The sequence below is a fragment of the Bos indicus genome, chromosome 23, assembly GCF_029378745.1.
Source record: "Bos indicus isolate NIAB-ARS_2022 breed Sahiwal x Tharparkar chromosome 23, NIAB-ARS_B.indTharparkar_mat_pri_1.0, whole genome shotgun sequence".
In the NCBI taxonomy this organism is placed as follows: domain Eukaryota; kingdom Metazoa; phylum Chordata; class Mammalia; order Artiodactyla; family Bovidae; genus Bos; species Bos indicus.
Genome location: NC_091782.1, coordinates 46,374,553 through 46,393,598, shown reverse-complemented (window position 1 = coordinate 46,393,598; position 19,046 = coordinate 46,374,553). Strand labels below are relative to the sequence as shown.

Genomic DNA, 19,046 nt, shown 5'->3' with positions numbered 1-19,046 from the left:
GCCCAAAAGGAGACAAAGGGGAGAGAGGCTGCTCTCCCGAGAACTTTGTGGGGCTTTGTTTCTGCACCCCCTCTCCTCCTCCACATCCCCAGTTCTGCTGATCGGTTAGATCAGTTCTTGGCTGCTTCCTTTTCCCTTGGGAAAAGACATTTTCAGCTCGATTTTCCACCCTGAGTCGCCGTGCCAAGTGGGCCTGAGTAAGGTAGTCGAGACGTTTTGTCTGGTCACTAGCTCTGACAGGCGTGAGTTCAGCCACGTTTGAACACGTGCTGTGTTTCAAGGGTTGCACTTGTGTCGCAGGGTCCATTTTCCTACCACTAGGGAAGATGGAAGAGAGATTTACCCATCAGGTAGTTTAAAAATCTCGGAGATGGAAAAGAAGCTCACGCCTAGTAGAGAACTGGAGAAATAAGTGAGACGACAGTGACAGTGGGCGAAGGGGATAAAGCTAAATCCCTTAAATAGATCCTGCATTCCATCCAGTTGTTTGGATAGACGAAGTTCTGTGGGATGCCAAGAAAGGTAAGAAAAACAGCTTTTCTGGATTTATGTATAGAAGTTTTCCGAGAGTTGGGATTTAAGCTTGGTCACAAAAAATTGGAAAGGTATGGATAAATAGGGGCTTCCCTGGTGGCTCAGCGGTAAAGAATCCACCTGCCAATGCAGGAGATGCAAGTTTGATCCCTGGGTTGGGAAGGCCCCCTGGAGGAGGGCATGGCAACCCACTCCAGTATTCTAGCCTGGAGAATCCCATGGACAGAGGAGCCTGGAGGGCTATGGTCCATGGGGTTGCAAAGAGTGAGACGCGACTGACTTATCGACTGAACAGCAATGACAACACAGATAAATACTGTGGGCCAGGATGTCGGGCGGCCAGGATAGATGTTCATGTGGCGTTTATGATTTTTTTTTTTTTTTTTTTGCATTTTGAGCCTGACTTTAATACAAAAACATTGTAATTTTTTATTTTGCATCTCCTTTCCAAAAAAACAAAGTGAGTTTAGCAGGTGATCCAGGCCTGAAAGGAGTAACCTTCCACACACGTGCGTACGTGCTCTCAGTGCCAGAGGAGCCAGCGTGCATGGGCACACTGTGAAGGCCCCAGTGGGGATCAGGAAAGGCTTTGAGAGCACACGACGCTTAAGCTCAAACACGAAAGAGGAGGAGTTGCCAGCTTGGGCAGAACAGCCTTTTAAATGATATGGAATAGTAATATAGTGTAGCATTAAGTTCACATTTGGGAGGCCACATGCCTGGGTTGAAAGCCGGCAGACAGGTTTCTCCGTGTTAGCGCTGCGTTTGCTTCCAGGAGCCGTGGTTTGCTTCTCTGTTGAGTGGAGGTCATGGGTGGCTCCTCCCTCCTGGGTGGGTTTTGGGGGAGGGTTGAGTGAGTGGGTCCACATAGAGTCCTCAGAACAGTGTCTGCACAGGCAAGCACTTATGTTTTAGCTGTTACTGGTAGATTTCTCCCCAGTAGGGTCAGAAGGAGGGTGAGGGCATCTCAGACAGGTGTGAGGGAAGCCCCGGCAGGTGGTTCTCAAAAGGAACCCCAAGAGTTTGAAGCCACACTGGGGGCGGGAGAGCTTCAGGTGGGCACCCCCAAAGGCAGTGCCGCCCCTCCTCTCGGAGGAAGGTTTCCAGGAGGACGGATTCTAATGATGGCTCAGGACAGGTAACTTGTGGTTCCTCCGCCCAGTTTTTAAAAAATGCATGCGTGTGTTAATTCTATTTTGCTGGTTTGTTTAACATATATTTTAGGGAGTTTAAGAAATAGTTCATGGTATCCTGGGTACCCTCGTGTGCTACAATATTATTGAAAAGAACTTTGAATCACACTTAAAGAGCTTGAATTTTTCTCAAGTCCAATTATATTCCAGTGCAAATTACAGCTTTCACTGTAATTTGCCTGACTTGGCCTGTATGACACAGCCTCTGAAACAAATGCCTACAGTTGATACACAACCACAGCTATTTTTGGCTTGACTAGATCAGATCCATACATATGAGGTTACAAGCCTAATTACTGTTATTTTTGGCCAGAGTCCTTGACAGTGTGGGAGGTGGCCAAGTACTTCCTTTGCTGAAAAAAATGACATTTGTTCATTGTTTCAATTGTGATGGTTGTTTAAAGTATATGGGGTCTTTTTTTTTAATGATTGTTTTTAAAGATGCAGACTAGGAATTTTATATGTTGTAAAGTTTATCACACATAAAAGTTTGTTCATAACCACTTAACTGTTCTAAGGGTCCAATGCTGTATCATTATTGTTCATGAACTGTTATTACTAGATAATGGTGAAGACAAATAGAGGACATATTCATGTTTACATCTAATGGTGTGGTGGTTACATTTCAAACAAAGTAATAGATACATACACACTCTATATTGTGCAAACAGACATTCATTATACACATGCTCCTGCACATGTATACAGAATTATACAAACTGTTATTTGACTATTTAGGCTAATGGACTCAAACAGTAATGTGAATGGTTCCCAAAGAATTTATTTTCCTAAAATATAATTTAACATAATGTAATCAGAAGATTTAATGATGCATTTTCTAAGTTAGTCCTTTTTGGAAGTCTCCTTTTAGGGACTTTGGCGCTTCCTTTGTAGCTCAAATGGTAAAGAATCTGCCTGCAAGGCAGGAGACCCCAGTTCAGTCCCTGGGTCAGGAAGATCCCCTGGAGAAGAGAATAGCTACTCACTCCACTTCCCTGGTGGCTTAGATGGTAAAAAACCCACCTGCAGTGAAGGAGACCTAGGTTCGATCTCTCAGTCAGGAAGATCCCCTGGAGAAGAATGGAAACCCACTCAAGTATTCTTGCCTGGGAAATCCCATGGACAGAGGAGCCTGGTGGGCTACAATCCATGGGGTTGCAAAGAGTAGGACGTGACTGAGTGACTTAATACTTTCACCACACTTGATGGACCTTGTCTCTCTGCATGTCTTGGCCGGTAATAAAAAGCTATGGTTGACCATTAGTACTGTGGCCCACACCTGTGACAGCTACATTTCAGCACTTCTTTTCTTTACATTTTGTATTTGTAATGAACCAAGTCACTAATCTTAGCATTAGAATATTAGTAACTGGAAATGGTTATACGCTATGTATTTTCTTCTACTGCTATTTTCCTCTGAGAAACCATGAAAAGTTTGGGAACTTTTCTTCTAGGCCATTTATTAACTTATAGAACAGAATGCCGGAGAAGGCAATGGCACCCCACTCCAGTACTCTTGCCTGGAAAATCCCATGGGCGGAGGAGCCTGGTGGGCTACAGTCCATGGGGTCGCTAAGAGTCAGGCATGACTGAGCGACTTCACTTCCACTTTTCACTTTCGTGCATTGGAGAAGGAAATGGCAACCCACTCCAGTGTTCTTGCCTGGAGAATCCCAGGGACAGGGGAGCCTGGTGGGCTGCCATCTATGGGATCGCACAGAGTCGGACACGACTGAAGTGACTTAGCAGCAGCAGCAGCAGCAGAACGGAATGCATAATAAGGTTTGTTTACAAGATGTAGTTAATTTAAACTTTTGGGTTTTTTTTTTTTAGGTTTGTTTCTCTTGTTACCAAATTTTAATTCTTCCCTGATACCGTATAGAATGGTACGACTTAACGACATTTACCTGATAAAAGTGTCAAGACTATTTGCTGGGTGTCCAGCAGGGTATGGGGACTCAGTGATTAGCACCTGCCTGGCCCCTGTCCTCGTGGGTCCCACCGGGCGGTAAGGAATCAGACCTTACGCAAGAACTGCTCGAAGTAGAATGAGGTGCCTGCTGTGACAGGGACAGGGTCACATGCTGTTAGTACTTCGAAGGGGCCCCTGGGTCTTGATGAACGACAAAACGAGAGGGCATTTTAGTTTATTTTGACTGTGATTCCCACCATGAAGATCACATCTGTGGTTGGTGACTAAACCTGTTAGACTTTGTTTTCACTTTACTTCATTCCCCTCTACCACCTACATAGAATTTTTCATAGCTTTTTACCTCTGATTCTTGCTGGTTGGGGAATTACCCTTTGGGAGAAATGCAAATAGGACTGTTTTAGGTTGAAAAAACAGGCTTCTTAACTGACCTGAATATTTCTGACCAATCCGTTGAATTAGATAAATTAAAATGTAAAGAATGGTGGGCCTGGGACTTCCCTGGTGGTCTGGGGGTTAAGATGCCATGCTTCTGCTGCGTGGGACCTGGGTCCCATCCCTGGTCAGAGCACTAGCACCCCGTAAGCTTTGCAGTATTTATTTTTTGCAGCCAAAAAAAATAAAAACTCCAAAAGAATAGTGGATTGTAATATTTATAAGATATTATTGCTGCTGATGATGTTCAGTCGTTCAGTTGTGTCCGACTCTTTACAACCCCATGCACTGTAACCCACCAGGCTCCTCTGTCCATGGAATTCTCCAGGCAAGAATACTGGAGTGGGTTGCCATGTGCTTCTTCAGGGGATCTTCTGGACCCAGGGGTCTAACCTGTATCTTTTGAATCTCCTGCATTGGCAGGCAGATTCTTTACTGCTGCACCACCCGGAGTGATTAGCAAATGCTAAAATAACCCCAATTTGGAAGGAGCAAACAGGTATCAAATAGTTTGAAAGAATGGAATAATACTGAGTTGAAGTGAGAATATTGAAAAAAAGAATCCACAAGTATGCCTGTATATTCATATGTGTACATTCAGATACGTGTGTATATATGTACACACATTAGTAGTATATGTATTTTTTAAACATATAAGTAAATAAGCACATATAATTTTAGAGAATTGAGAAATTCGAGTTTTATTTTTGATTTGACTACCCATATTTATACATATATGCATATATTTTTATACATATATTTATATTTCAATGAATAATACATCTTCAATATAAGTAATAAACTTAATTTAAAAAGTTAAGTAGCACAGAAACAGATACAATTTATAATATGAGCATTTCCCCGTTTTCCTGCCCTTGCTTTTTATCTCTTACTCAGAGGTAACCACCTATATTAATTTCCCATTACTTATTCCACAAAAGTTTATGCAGAAATTACAGCATCATTTAAAAAATATGCACACATGTCCACAAAAAAATCGAATTCCATAATATCTACTGATCTGAACCACTAATCTTAAATTTAGGATTCTCATACTAACTCCATAAAGTCATTGGTCAAATCGCCAGGGTTATAAGTATAAATCGAAAGCAAAATCCATCCTAATTGAAAACCATCTACTCATGAACTGGTAAAGTTTGGCTCCACTCAAACCTCTTGTTTGGACCCATCATATTACTGATTTTTCATTTTTTCACTGATAATAGTTTTATTTATAGAATTATATACAGAATGCATTTGAAATAGTATGAGAACAAAATGCTTCCAATGATCTCTTGTAACCAAACATGATAAAACACAAACCTGCTGCTGCTAAGTCGCTTCAGTCGTGTCCGACTCTGTGTGACCCCATAGACGGCAGCCCACCAGGCTCCCCCATCCCTGGGATTCTCTAGGCAAGAACACTGGAGTGGGTTGCCATTTCCTTCTCCAACGCATAAGAGTGAAAAGTGAAAGTGAAGTCACTCAGTCGTGTCCGACTCTCAGTAACCCCATGCACTGTAGCCCACCATGCTCCTCCGCCCATGGTATTTTCCAGGCAAGAGTACGGGAGTGGGGTGCCATTGCCTTCTCCGAAACACAAACCAGAATCTATTAAAATAAACAAGAAGTCTAGACTCTTAATTCTGAATCTGTATGTCCAGCCTTGACCTGACAACCGTGTTCTATTTGGCTTCTCTAGAAGCTGCTTTCCTGGAATGAGCCCCCGTCCCTTCGGTCTCAGGTTACAGATTCATTATCATGTTTGCGGAAGGACTTCTCACCCCTCATAGACCAGTTCAAGGTTCTCTGTTCATTTGTTCATATAGTCAGTGATTGAATGATCCCTGAATGTTCATAAAATGCTCACTCTGTCGTGTGTGTGTACTGTGCCAAGTGTGAATAGCTGTGACAGCAGGTCGTTTGCTTCTGGGTCACATAGATTGGTACCATCTTTGGTTCAGCCATCAAAACCTTAACTTCCCACGTTAGTTTAGACTCTTGCTTCCTTACTTGATATGCTTGCTTTTACCACCTACTCCTCTCACTCTGCATAATTGCCTTCTGCCATGTAACACCTGGGCGGCTCAGACCATAAAAATCTGCCTGCAGTGCAGGAGACCCATGTTTGATCCCTGGATGGGGAGGATCCCCTGGAGAAGGGCATGGCTACTCACTCCAGTATTCTTGCCTGGAGAATCCCATGGACAGAGGAGCCTGGTGGGCTACAGTCCATGGGGTCACAAACAGTCAGACACGACTGAGCGACTAACACATGTAACTCCTACTCATGGCATCCCTGTATACTTAGTCCTACTTTGTAATAGCTTTCCTCATGCTCTCTTCTCAGAGAAGCCTTCTCACTTCCCCTGGAATTTACATCAGCTCTCACATTTTGACAGTATTTAGTAGGCTGAACTAATTAGTAATTTATTTAGAAAGAACTTGAAGAAGAAAAAGTGCTTTCAGTTTTTCAGAAGATATTCAGAGCTGATAATTTCCTTGCTATTTGTAATGTATGCTAGAAAATAGATTGGGAGGAAAGTCATCTATTTCAATTCTGTGTTTTTTAAAAAATACACACATCCATTTTTATATATTGATACAAGTAGATGTATACTATATAGGTTGTTCTGCTCCTTGGGTTTTATATATATATATATATATTTTTTTTTTTTTTTTTAAACGTTGTGTTTTAGAAACCTTTACAGTCTTAAAGTTCTTACCCTCCGTTTGCCCAACTGAAAGGAATTAAGAACACTGGTGATCACATTTCTAGAAATGATGATTTATTTTTTTTATCGTCCTTTCCAGCTTTGGTGTGTACAAACCTGACTCCTCGTGGTAACTCAGAAGTTACTGAATTTCCTATTGGCTCCAGTTATTTCTGAGTCCGTGACCTCACTTGAGGGCTTACTGTGTGCTCAGCCTTTGGATACCTAGCTTCATTTACTTCCCACTTCCATATCATTTCTTGCCTATGATTATTATTTGAACCAACGATATGTGAGGAGTACTTTGGTAATTCGGTCTTTTAACATTTTATTTTCAGACTGAGTTCCTTCTTTTGTTTCTTTTTTATACTTTTGATGATGTGAGTTTAAAAATTATTACAAATAGAGTAGTGTAATAAACCTCTGTTTAGCTGCCACCCAGCTTTAGTAATTCACCCCTGGACAGCCAATCTGGTTTCCTTACCTCCTCTGGGCTCTTCCCCACCTATGTGTGTGTTAGGACCTTAGATACATCATTTTGTTAATAGGTTTTTGTTATATAAGCTCCCAAAGACAAATAATTTTTTTAGCATAATCACTGTACATTTATGAAACCAAAGAAAAATAATTCCTTAATAGATCAGTTATCCTATCAGTGTTTAAATTACCAGTTCTCTGCAGTCATAATTTTTTAAACATTTTATTAGAATCAGGGAAAATAAGGTCCACATATTCTGTAGTTTGATGTGTCTTTCATTTTTTTTTTTTAATCTATAGGCACCATTCCCAATTCTCTTTCTCTTTCTTTGCAAATCGTTTACCAAAGAAACTAGACTTTTTGTCCTGTAAAATTTTTCATTATTGGTTTGTTTTTTAAAGGTTCAAATATATAAGTAGATTTCTTTAAAAATTGTTTTAACGGGTGCCTCTTAAGTCTTCAGATATTTTTACGTATCATCAGATTATATTTAAACGTGCATTTATTGGCCAACATTACTCCATTTATAGCTTTCTTTATGGCTTTCAAATCTATATTTGTAGATTTGAAATACAGAATATCCTTTGAAATAAAAAGTCACAAGAAAAAATAAGACAGAATAGATAAAATTACTTTAGACAGCTATGAGAGGTGCCCATAACTGTGCATTAGATAACAAATGCACTGTGTCTGCTCCATTTGCAGTAGTAGCTCAAGGAATAATGTGGATTTCTACATCCATGGATCCCTAGTTGCGTTCATCAATGCTTTATTTGTCCTTAAAATTGGTCAGTTCTTCCACTCCCATCAATAACTTTGTGTAACTTTTACCAGTCTCTAAGACCCCTTAAGACCTCTAAGCTTCCCTGGTGGCTCAGATGGTAAAGCGTCTGCCTGCAATGTGGGAGACCCAGGTTCGATCCCTGGGTTGGGAAGATCCCCTGGAGAAAGAAAAGTACCCACTCCAGTATTCTTGCCTGGAAAATCCCATGGACGGAGGAGCCTGGTAGGCTACGGTCCCTGGGACTGCAGAGTCGGACAGGACTCAGCGACGTCGCTTTTAGATTCACTTTCCAGACACATAATCACTAAACTCCGTTTTCTTTCTAGGCATCCAGATGTTATCTCAATACAATTGTGAAGTCTGGATATGAACTCCCTCCAACTTCCTTCTCATCAGCAGACTTTTCACATGACCCACCCTTCTCTTGTGCTTCCCTCTGACCTCAGAGCATCGCCCTGGGTGTTTCCCTATTCAAAATCAACCCGCGGCCTAGACTCCAGGCTGGCCTCCGCTTTCTTCAGAGCCTTGCCCTCCGTATCCCAACTCTTGCCTGTATCTCTCCTCTCTGTGTGTTGGTTCCTTCCCTTGGGTCTGAGGCAACCCACTCCAGTGTTTTTGCTGGGAGATCCCAGGGACAGAGGCGCCTGGAGGGCTACAATCCATGGGGTCGCAAAGAGTCAGATATGACAGCGTGTAAACAACAGCAGTGGCCTGGGTCTGTAAACACCCTTGAAAAACACGTCAAACCAAACAACCTTCCTTTGCGCTGTATTTCTCTCCGGACCTCAAGTTCACTGTCTTCTTCTTTGCTGAGTGCTTTGAAAAGACAGTTCTGTTCTATTTTGTCCCATCACTTTCTCCCCCCTCTGCCCGCCAGCCTCTCTTTCCACTTCAAGGCTTCAGGAAGCGTTACTGGGACCTCCAACTGCTCAATCCAGGAGAAGCTTTTTCCATCTTCCTCAGTTGCATCATCTTCTCATTTGTCAATGAAATACTGTTCTCTTGACCTTCTGTGGCCAAATTGTTTCTGATTCTCCTAATTTCTTCAGCTTTTTTTTTTTTTTTTGGCCTTTTTCTTGGGTTTTTCTTCCTCTACCTCTCATCCCACCAGTGATCTTTAACTGGAGGGTAGGTGGCCCATTAAAACATTTGGCAAAGCTTTAAAAATTTATGCAGTCTGGGACACCATTCCTATAGTTTCTGATTCAGTAAGTCTTCCTAGAAGCCTATAATATAGTAGTTCTATGATAATAGTCTGTTGTCTGAAGGTGCCACAGTTTACTAAACCATTTCTCAAGTATTCAACACGTATTTATTGAGTATCTATTATATTCTAGGTATCATTGATTATTTATTAATAAATAAATTTTTTCCTTTGTGGAAACTACAGTGATACTTTGTTCCACTCCTTTCATTGTCTTAGTCTAAAATCAGTACTTGAATCAGCATATGAAAATGCAGAGATTGGTCTCAAAGATCTTGATGCTTATGGCCAAATTACTTCATAGAATAGTTATATTTTTGCTTCCACCTACTCCATGGTATGGTTTTAGCAACCAGTTACATAAGAAGGTGGCTCTCAAATCGCGTGTCTTTAGACTTGCTGTCTCAGGTTTACGTTACAAACTGCGATGAGTTCCTGACTCGTTTTCTGCGTCTTTGCCTCTGCAGCCTCCTTGTCCTCCCCTCTCTGAGCTCCCTCCTCCTCCAGACAGGAATTCTCATTTGCTTCTCTGCTTGCACAGCATTGGTATTATTTCTTCCATGAAGGTGCTTCAGGACCATTCTTCCTGTTTGCAAGACGGTCGCATTCACATGCTTCTGAGCTCCCCATGGACTTAGTCACACAGTCACCGCATGGAGAGGGGTTGCTTGTTTACTTCTCCAAGTTCCTTCATGCAGGGTTGTTCATCTTTGTGTATCCTTAGTGCTAGCCCACAGGAGTTAATAAATATATTCTGAACCAAATGAACCATTCAGCGTATTAATGTTTTTATGTTTTAGAAATTATCCCGGAGTCTTTCATATGATCTGGAAATTTGGAATTTAGAACCTATTTACAGATGACTTTTTTTTTCTTTAAATAATTTAAATCACATTTTTAGGGGCTTCCCAGGTGGTACTAGTGGTAAAGAACCCGCCTGCCAACACAGGAGACAAAAGTGACGTGGGTTCAATCCCTGGGTCGGGAAGATCTCCTGGAGGAGGGCATGGCAACCTATTCCAGTACTCTTACTTGGAGAATCCCATGGACAGAAGAGCCTGGCAGGCTATGGTCCATGAAAGTGAAAGCGAAGTCACTTAGCTGTGTCCAACTCTTTGCTACCCCATGGACTGTAGCCTACCAGGCTCCTCCCTCTGTGGGATTTTCCAGGCAAGAGTACTGGAGTGGGTTGCCATTTCCTTCTCCAGAGGATCTTCCAGACCTAGGGATTGAACCCACGTCTCTGGCATTGCAGGCAGACGCTTTACTGTCTGAGCCCCCACGGAAGCAATGGTCCACAGGGTCGGTTCATGAAGAGTTGGACATCACTGAAGCAACTTAGCATGCGTGCGTGTATTAGGGTTTTTAGTGTTTATTAAATTTAGATAATATTTTATATTGAAATGTTTATTATAGGTAGTTTGTTAATTGAAGAAAATAGAAATAGCATTAAAACTATTAATGTACTACCCTCAGATAATCATTATATTTGAGCCTCTTTACAGAAATTGTGTATGTGTGTATATACACGGACATCTGCGTGACACAGTGTGTTTTTACTTAATATACTTCGAGCGTTTTTGCCTTTCAATAAGTATTTCAAAAGTATTTTAAATGGCTGCCCGACATTCCATTCTATGGAAATATCACAGTTCTTTAGTCCCTTATAGTTTTACATGTAAAATTGTCCCCAAGTAATTGTTAACATAAATGCTGTAGTAAATACTGCAATAGTGATTCATTTATTGAACAAATACGTTTTGAGGGTCTACTGGTCTAAGCACCTATGTGCTCTGTTGAATAAGAAATCGCTTTAATGAAAAAAGCAAGTGCGTACACAGGGTCTCAGAATATCCCATGGTGAACGATGCCTAGGGGCTGAGAACTCTGTGCTGGGGGCACAGACCAGGACCTGAGGAGCAGGTCAGGGAAGGCTTCTGAAAAGAAGTGATCACAGGTTATTGGCTAGTCTCTCTGTTTCGGGATGTGTATCAGAATACCACTTGGTTAATATGATGACGTGTAACCTGTTTTATTTATCATTGATGTTTTTTTGTTTTGCTTTTTGTTCACACTAAAGATAAATATTTTAATCAAGTACATTTTGAACATTATTTAAATTGCCTTCCGCCTCACACCCATCCTGTATCCTATTACAGATGATAATAACATGTTTTCTAATATTGGATAATGGGCTTCCCTGGTGGCTCAGCAGTAAAGAATCTACCTACAATGCAGGAGACATGGGTAGGGAAGATCCCCAGGGGAGGGAAATGGCAGCCCACTCCAATATTCTTGTCTGGGAAATCCCATGGACAGAGGAGCCTGTTGAGCTCTAGTCCAAGGGGTCTCAAGAGTCAGACATGACTTAGGGACTACACCACCACCACCAATCCTGAGATATCTTTGCAGACTTACTTTACACCCTCATTGGGTATGGCTTTCTAATCTTGGAATGTATGTCTGGGTGTGGATTGTTAAATCTATATTCCTTTGGGAGATTTTTAAGTAGTGTTGATTTTTCTGCCCCTTTGGTCACATTTTGATAGCAGGGTTGTAGCAGCTTTTAAAAATTATTTAGAACACCTTTTGTGTTAGCTTGTGCTCTGGGACAGTTTAGGAGAAATGTTTATTCTTCAGAATTGGTAAGAATCTGTTAAGACCATCTTGGCCTTTAACCTTAAAAAAGTAATTCTGTGTTATTCCCTGGTTACTTTCTCAGTCTTCTCTAGTTATTCTAGTTGAGTTTCTCTTTCTGGACAAGCTGAGTAATTTTACATTTTTCTAGAACTTGTTAATCACAGTCTTCACATTCATTAGGGCAGAGTTGACTGTCTTGCTCTTTTTTTTTTTTTCCCCGCTTATTTCAGGCCGTACTTTTCAGGTTGAAATACTACTAGTCTAGACTATCATTTTTTGGCAGATCTGGAAATATGAAAGGTATAATTTACAGGTTAAAATGTGTTACCTACAAGTAACTTACTTACTTACAAGTAACTAAGTAAGTAGGCTTACTTAGCTGATTTAGTAGTGAGCACCAGGACCGTCATTTAGAAGAGCACGTATATGTGGTTATGGGTGTTGGGCGCACTTTTCATATTACATCATGGTCATATATTTAGTCTTATTGAAATAGCTCGAGCAGTTCCCAGTGAGAATAGGGAGCTGGTGCTGACGTGTGATGACGGGACGTGGGAGTTAGGCTTATTCAGTAGTAAAAATAGTGCAATCACATACGGTGATCTTTTTTCAATCAGATGGTCTCCCTCTCCGTAAACAGAGGTGCCTTTTACAGTTCCTTAGGATCTGCCTCATAAAAATCTACTATTAGTGTTTCCATTTGGCTGCGTGAAGGAGGGGACCCCCTGAGCGTCAGAGCAGAGGTTACGGGTGCCTGTCAGAACAGCAGGCAAGGAGGAGGTGCTGCTGGAATTGGGGTGATCATTTAACTCCTCGCTAGGTCGGAAGGCGTGAGGAACAGCTGGTTCACGTGCCCTTTCAGGGCACTGATGCAGTTTCTGCAATGCAGAAATCATCTTTAAGCTTAAGGAAGATAAAGCTCCAGGTTCTTACGTGGAACCACCGAAGGCCAGTGCTCAGTTTGTGGGCGCCTGTTCCTTTTTCCCTTTTCCAGAATGCACCCGTGCTTTCCCCGTCACTTGGCAGGTTACTGTCAGCACTTCTACCGTGGGCAAATCACTCAGTCCCCCTTACTGTCGTAACTGCTAACGCTCATGAGACAACAGAGCAGTGGAGAAACGGATCCTCCCCACAGCAGCGGTGGCTCTGTGGGGGGTGTTAAAGCAGGTTTTCCTCCAGGAGCTGATATCCCGAGGCGATAGGGTGGGGGCCTGCGGGTGGAAGAGTCTTGGGGACCCGAGGGCACCTACACAGAGGTGTGGCTGCTGCCGCAGACGAGGGAGTGGGTCCACGGAGAACTTCGTTCGCTGAGCCAGGGAATTGGGCTTTATATTTACCATCAAGTTGGTATTAAAATGATTGTTGAAAGGGTATTGAAATGCAGAGCCATTTTTTTTTTACACTTTATATTTCTAGTTCCTCCTTGTGTACCTGCCACCAGGTAGACAGTCAATGCAATAAAAACAGACAACTGTTGTTGAACCAAGTCCTAGCAGTTTGGTGGGTTGGTCCCCAAAACTGACGTCCTGGATCCTCGTGCTCTTGAGGAGGGGTGCTGCGACTCTGAGATGGTGCAGGAGACCCCCTCCCTTTCATTGGAGGGTGAAAATGGTCAGAGAGTGGGCTACTGCTGCTAAGTCACTTCAGTCGTGTCTGACTCTGTGCGACCCGAGACGGCACCCACCAGGCTCCCCCGTCCCTGGGATTCTCCAGGCAAGAACACTGGAGTGGGTTGCCATTTCCTTCTTCAGTGCATGAAAGTGAGAAGTGAAACTGAAGTCACTCAGTTGTGTCTGACTCCTAGCGACCCCATGGACTGCAGCCCACCAGGCCCCTCTGTCCATGGGCTTTGCCAGGCAACAATACTGGAGTGGGTTGCCATTGCCTTCAAATCCTTATTTGAGGATTGTTTTATTTTTATAAATGATTTGTTTTTAATGATCCCATCTTCTTCCCAGAACCCCAAAAGAACGGTGGTTTCCTAAGGGCTCCAGGAATTTTTTTTTTTTTTTTGGCTCACTGGTTTCAGATTATGTTTCACAAATAGATCTTTTTTTTTTTTTTCCTTTATTTACAGTTATTTACCTGTGGTGAAAATAAAAGTTTTGCATTGTTTTCTTACACAAACAAAAGCTTTAAAATATACAAGGCATTAAACAAACTTGTTTATAGCCTGTACTGTTAACAAATAGTTTCTCTGCTTTACCAGAGAAGACAAACTATCAAAAGGAGCACATTTTTAATAGTTGCAGAACCAGACTTTAACCTACGCTGTCAGCAGTCTCTCCCCAAGCCTGTCACTCTTTCGGCCACGGGTTCTTCTGGATCTTAGGGACAATTATGGATCCATTCGTGTATTACCAGAACCTTTTCCAGGTGACAACTCCAAGCATATTTAGTAAAAGTTGAATTAATTACAATTACATCTTAATTTAAATACAGGAAGAACTCATTACAGTAAGAATGTGTTACTTATTTTAGATTTAACAGCATGGTGTTGGAGAAGGCAATGGCACCCCACTCCAGTACTCTTGCCTAGAAAATCCCATGGACGGAGGAGCCTGGTGGGCTACAGTCCATGGGATCTCTAACAGTCGGATACGACTGAGTGACTTCACTTTGACTTTTCACTTTCATGCATTGGAGAAGGAAATGGCAACCCACTCCAGTGTTCTTGCCTGGAGAATCCCAGGGTTGGGGGAGCCTGGTGGGCTGCCGTCTCTGGGGTCGCACAGAGTTGGACACGACTGAAGCAACTTAGCAGCAGCAGCAGCAACAACATGGTGTGAATGTCCATTTTGCACATATATCTGTTTTTATTTTGAAGCAGCTGAGAAACTACTATTTATTTCTGAATGTGTAGTTTTTATGAAATTATGAGCTCGGATAACAGTGACCTTGGGGAGGGCATGATGGAAGGTGTCTAAGAACCTGAGATCCTGTTCTAAACAACACGTACCCCCCTGCTCATCAAGGCTTATGACGAGAGGTGTCCTGGCTGGGAGGCGCAGCCCTTGGCTGAGAACTATTTTCTGTCTGTGGGTTCAAGCCATGGGTTTGCTGTCCAGCATGGGGCTGTGAACCAATGCGTCTGGGCAAGGCAGCATTTTTTCATTTTTAATAGGAAAGGACAGAAATTAGTGTATGGGTAAGTTGGTTTCTGAATTATGTATACATGTAATATATATACACACACATGTGTAATTGGTTGGAATGTAAAAATACATTCCTTACTCTGGGTCATAGTGAAAAAAATGATAAATGTTGCTTTTAAACACTAGTAAATTACCTTATCTGGACCAATTAAGAGCATATAATAAATGAGTACTTTCTCTGTAGCTTTGGAGAGTGTCTTTAAAACATCATATTTTACCAGGAGAATCATAAAACAGAGATTAAATATAAACAGGACTTTTTCTAAAAAGTGAGGCAAGAGCTCATAATGACTGTTATAAACTCTGTCATTGAAGACTGTAATTACCTATTGAATTAGAGTTCGAGGTAAAGGCATTTAAGTAAATGCCTATACCTAACACAGTAGATACCCCAATTCTACTGATGTAAATTGAAGTCATTTTTGCAAGAATTTGTCATGTACAAATAGAAGGTGGCCAAACTTCAATATACTAAACAGAAACTGTTCTTTAAATATGTGTTAAATCATGAGCTTTTGCTGCCTGGAGCCCCAGTTAATCCTATTAATAAAGAGTTGTTTTATTATATAATACCAAATTATGTATGCACAAACTCTTACACATAGTCATTACTGCCATGAATATATATCAATACAATATATACATACATATTATTTATGGTTCTTAAGTTTAGACAAACTGCTGGCATGGAAATAATAGTGCTTTTCATTTTTATGTTTCTCAAAGACTGTGTATTTAATACTTATTTACATTTTTAATATCTCCAATGTACTCTCCAATATACTCAGTATTATTTATTTTTGAAAAAGTGGGCCTTGTGCTTTTGTCATGTATATTAATATAAATTTCAGTCATACATTTGGAATTCTTTTGAAGTAAAAGTACTGCTAAATACAGAATCTACTTTCTGCATTTATTAAGGGCTTTTTTTTCCCATTACTGTTTCATTTTACTCATCATTTCATGAGAAATAACTAAAAGCTTGCAAATGAGGGAAAAACTGGTATTTTTTCCAAAGACTGTCTCTTCTCCCCTCAACTCTTACTCTGGATCTGCTAATTAGCAGGGAGCAAATAGGACGTTGCTGTGGGGATGAAGATGTACTTGTGATAAACTGTGGCTTGTTTCCTTCATTCTCATGCTCCCCGTCTGCCTTGATAAGGCAGGCTGGATGGATCAATACGCAATTGAAAGAAGTTTGCTCAGTGAATGGAAGGTTCTTTGAGTTTCTGGCTTTTCCGGCAAGGCTGATGGGGGAAGAGGCAGGTTGCACCAGAGACGGAAGGGCCTGTGGAGGGGAGGATGCCATCTTCCGTGGCCAGCGATGGTGTTTAGTATCAGTGACCATTTTGGGAGCTGATAGTGGATACTGGGAGGTATGAATGGCTGACATACCAATATTTTGAAAGCATTTAAACTGTACTCCAGTGGACTAGCTGAAATGTTACATCATTATGGTTACGGTATCCATTTCAGTACAGAATAGTACCTAGGAATTGTGTTAACTTTTGCCGTTACAGTCAGTATTTAGACCACTGTATTAAACTTAGAATTGGTTTCTGTCAATCATCAAATATGTATATCCTTATAAAAATATAAATTAATTGTTACCAACGTAGAACGTGCGCTTCCTTACCAAATCCAGTTGTGCTCAAAGCTCAGATGGGAGAGCTGCAGCTCTGGAAGGCAGCCGCCCCAACTCTTTGTTAGTTATTGCTTCTTTCAGAACTGTGCTCATCTAAAATTGATGATTGCAGAAATGCTGTGTATTTGTTGCTGTTTTTTAGTTGCTCAGTCGTGTCTGACCCTTTTGTGACCCCATGGACTATAACCTGCCAGGCTCCTCTGTCCATGGGATTCTCTAGGCAGGATGACTAGAGTGGGTTGCCATGCCCTCCTCCAGGGGATCTTCTCAACCCTGGGATCGAACCCGAGTCTCCTGCATTGCAGGTGGATTCTTTCCTGCAGAGCCACCAGGGAGGACCTTAGTTTTTATTTAGAACCTCTTCAGTATTCCACCCTCACACTTCATGGGTGGTTATTCTGTAACCAACTGTTGGCAAAAGTATCATGTTGCTGCTTTTCAGCCCCTCCTTTATTGTTCATCCTTTTATTTCTTCCACATTTGACTTAAGTCTTAGGCCGTCTATGAACTCAGCTTAGACTTATTTCTAAGCCAGTCGGCATTTGTTGAAACTCATCAGTGAAATTTGTATGTCTTCGTTAAAAAAAAAAGAATTATTTTTATGTGTTTTGAATAGGCAGCTAAACATTTTAAAATTATGATTCAGTATTTAAAACGCACTAATTATTTGCATTGTGAAAACAATTGGAAGTAGCCCTTGTGACTAAGACTTAATTAAAATTATAATTTTAAAAGGACTCTATTATTTAACAGCTTACACGTATTTGTTTCATAAATAATTCATTCAACAAATATTTATTACTATGTGTCAGGTACCACTTATAAGTAATATATTTGTTTTGCTGTCTTCTTATTTGTGTATGATGAATTAATTTATACTTTTTTTGTTTTTCTTAGACAAAATTGAAGAAGCACAAAAAGAACTAAATGGGGCAGAAGTGTCAAAAAAAGGTAAGTTAAAATCAACCCCAGTATAGGCTTTATTCTTGCAGAGATTCCTGTATAAATACCTTATTATTGCTGCCTTTCTAAATGAATCAATGTAAGATTGATACCTAAAAGTTGATGGCCTTTGCTTTATGAAATGTTTTAAGTGCGTAGCATGTTCTGTGACCGTTTCCCAGATGTTAACTGTTTTGCTGCGGGGAGTATGACAGCTTGTTGCAGATCTTCTGAAAGTCCTATTTGGGAGACTGTCACATAGCTATAAATAGGGCCACGATAATGCGTACTGGTGGCTGTGTTCACGTATATGCGTGCTTATGTGTGCTCGAGTGGCGGAGAATTTTTTTTTTTTTTTTGATGTGACAAAAGCCTAAGACAACCAAATAACCCAAGTGCTAGTCAGTGTAGGGATAGTTGCCCCAGTTGTAGTACCTTCATATTTTGGGATGTTATGCAGCTTTTTAAAAAAACGTTAGTTATTTCAGTTGACTGTGATGATTTGTTGCAGTGGTGAGAGAAGGGGCAGAGGAAGTTGATTAACTTTTATTTATCTGGATCTTTGTTCTTTACTTAGTTTTCATGGGTAAATTTTGTATAAGGAATAAAAAGCTTACAAGCAAAAAGTGGTTTTCATCACAGAAAGCGTACTGATTATTTTCTAAGCTAATCTGAAAAAAGACATTTGATGTAGAACAGTCTGTGGAATGGGAGGAAGACAGGAAGGTGGATAGAGTTCGAACATGCTCTAATGTTAATGGGTAAAACTGATGAAAAGGATGTAAGATTCTCTTTATGGCATTTAGATTTCATGATTTATTTTTGCTTTGTGCTTGTTCTATCTTCTTATTACTGCAGGATATTTTGGCAGAAAAATTCAGCCGTGTAGGATTCCAATGGAAAGTCTTGTTCTTTTTTTTTTTTTAATCTAAGTAGATTCCTAACTGGGCTTTCCCTGTGGCTCAGTGGTAAAGACTCTGTCTTCGATGCAGGAGACACAGGAGACTCTGGTTCGATCCCTGGGTCGGGAAGATCCCCTGGAGGAGGGCATGGCAACCCACTCCAATACTCTTGCCTGGAGAATCCCATGGACAGGAACCCTGACAGTCCATGGGATCGCAAAGAGTCAGCGACTCAGCAGCAGCAGCGGTTCCTAAGTGGATGCCTTTGGTGGAAATAATTTCAGGTTGTCCACGGTCTCCGTCCCTTGGCCCAGCCTCTGCAGCCTCCAGGGCTGTTTGGGGCTGGTCTGAGCAGTTCCACTGTGATGTGCAGACATCTTAAAAGTATTTCCCCTCTTTATCTGTTCCCCTCACCACTTACCTTGGATTTCTGGAAAGCCCATACTAAACACGACCCTTCATTGGCACTCTTGCCAAAACATGATCTAAG

At 41.3% G+C, this 19,046-nt stretch overlaps 1 protein-coding gene across 10 annotated transcripts in view; it reads left to right on the top strand.

Moving 5' to 3' along the window:
- HIVEP1 (HIVEP zinc finger 1) overlaps positions 1-19,046 on the top strand; it is a 136,636-nt gene that overhangs the window by 62,406 nt on the left and 55,184 nt on the right. For all 10 annotated transcript variants that reach the window (XM_070778384.1, XM_070778383.1, XM_070778389.1 and 7 more), the window contains one exon: positions 17,610-17,663. In XM_070778384.1, coding sequence (XP_070634485.1) covers positions 17,610-17,663 — 54 coding nt within the window. The remainder of the gene's footprint in view (positions 1-17,609; positions 17,664-19,046) is intronic.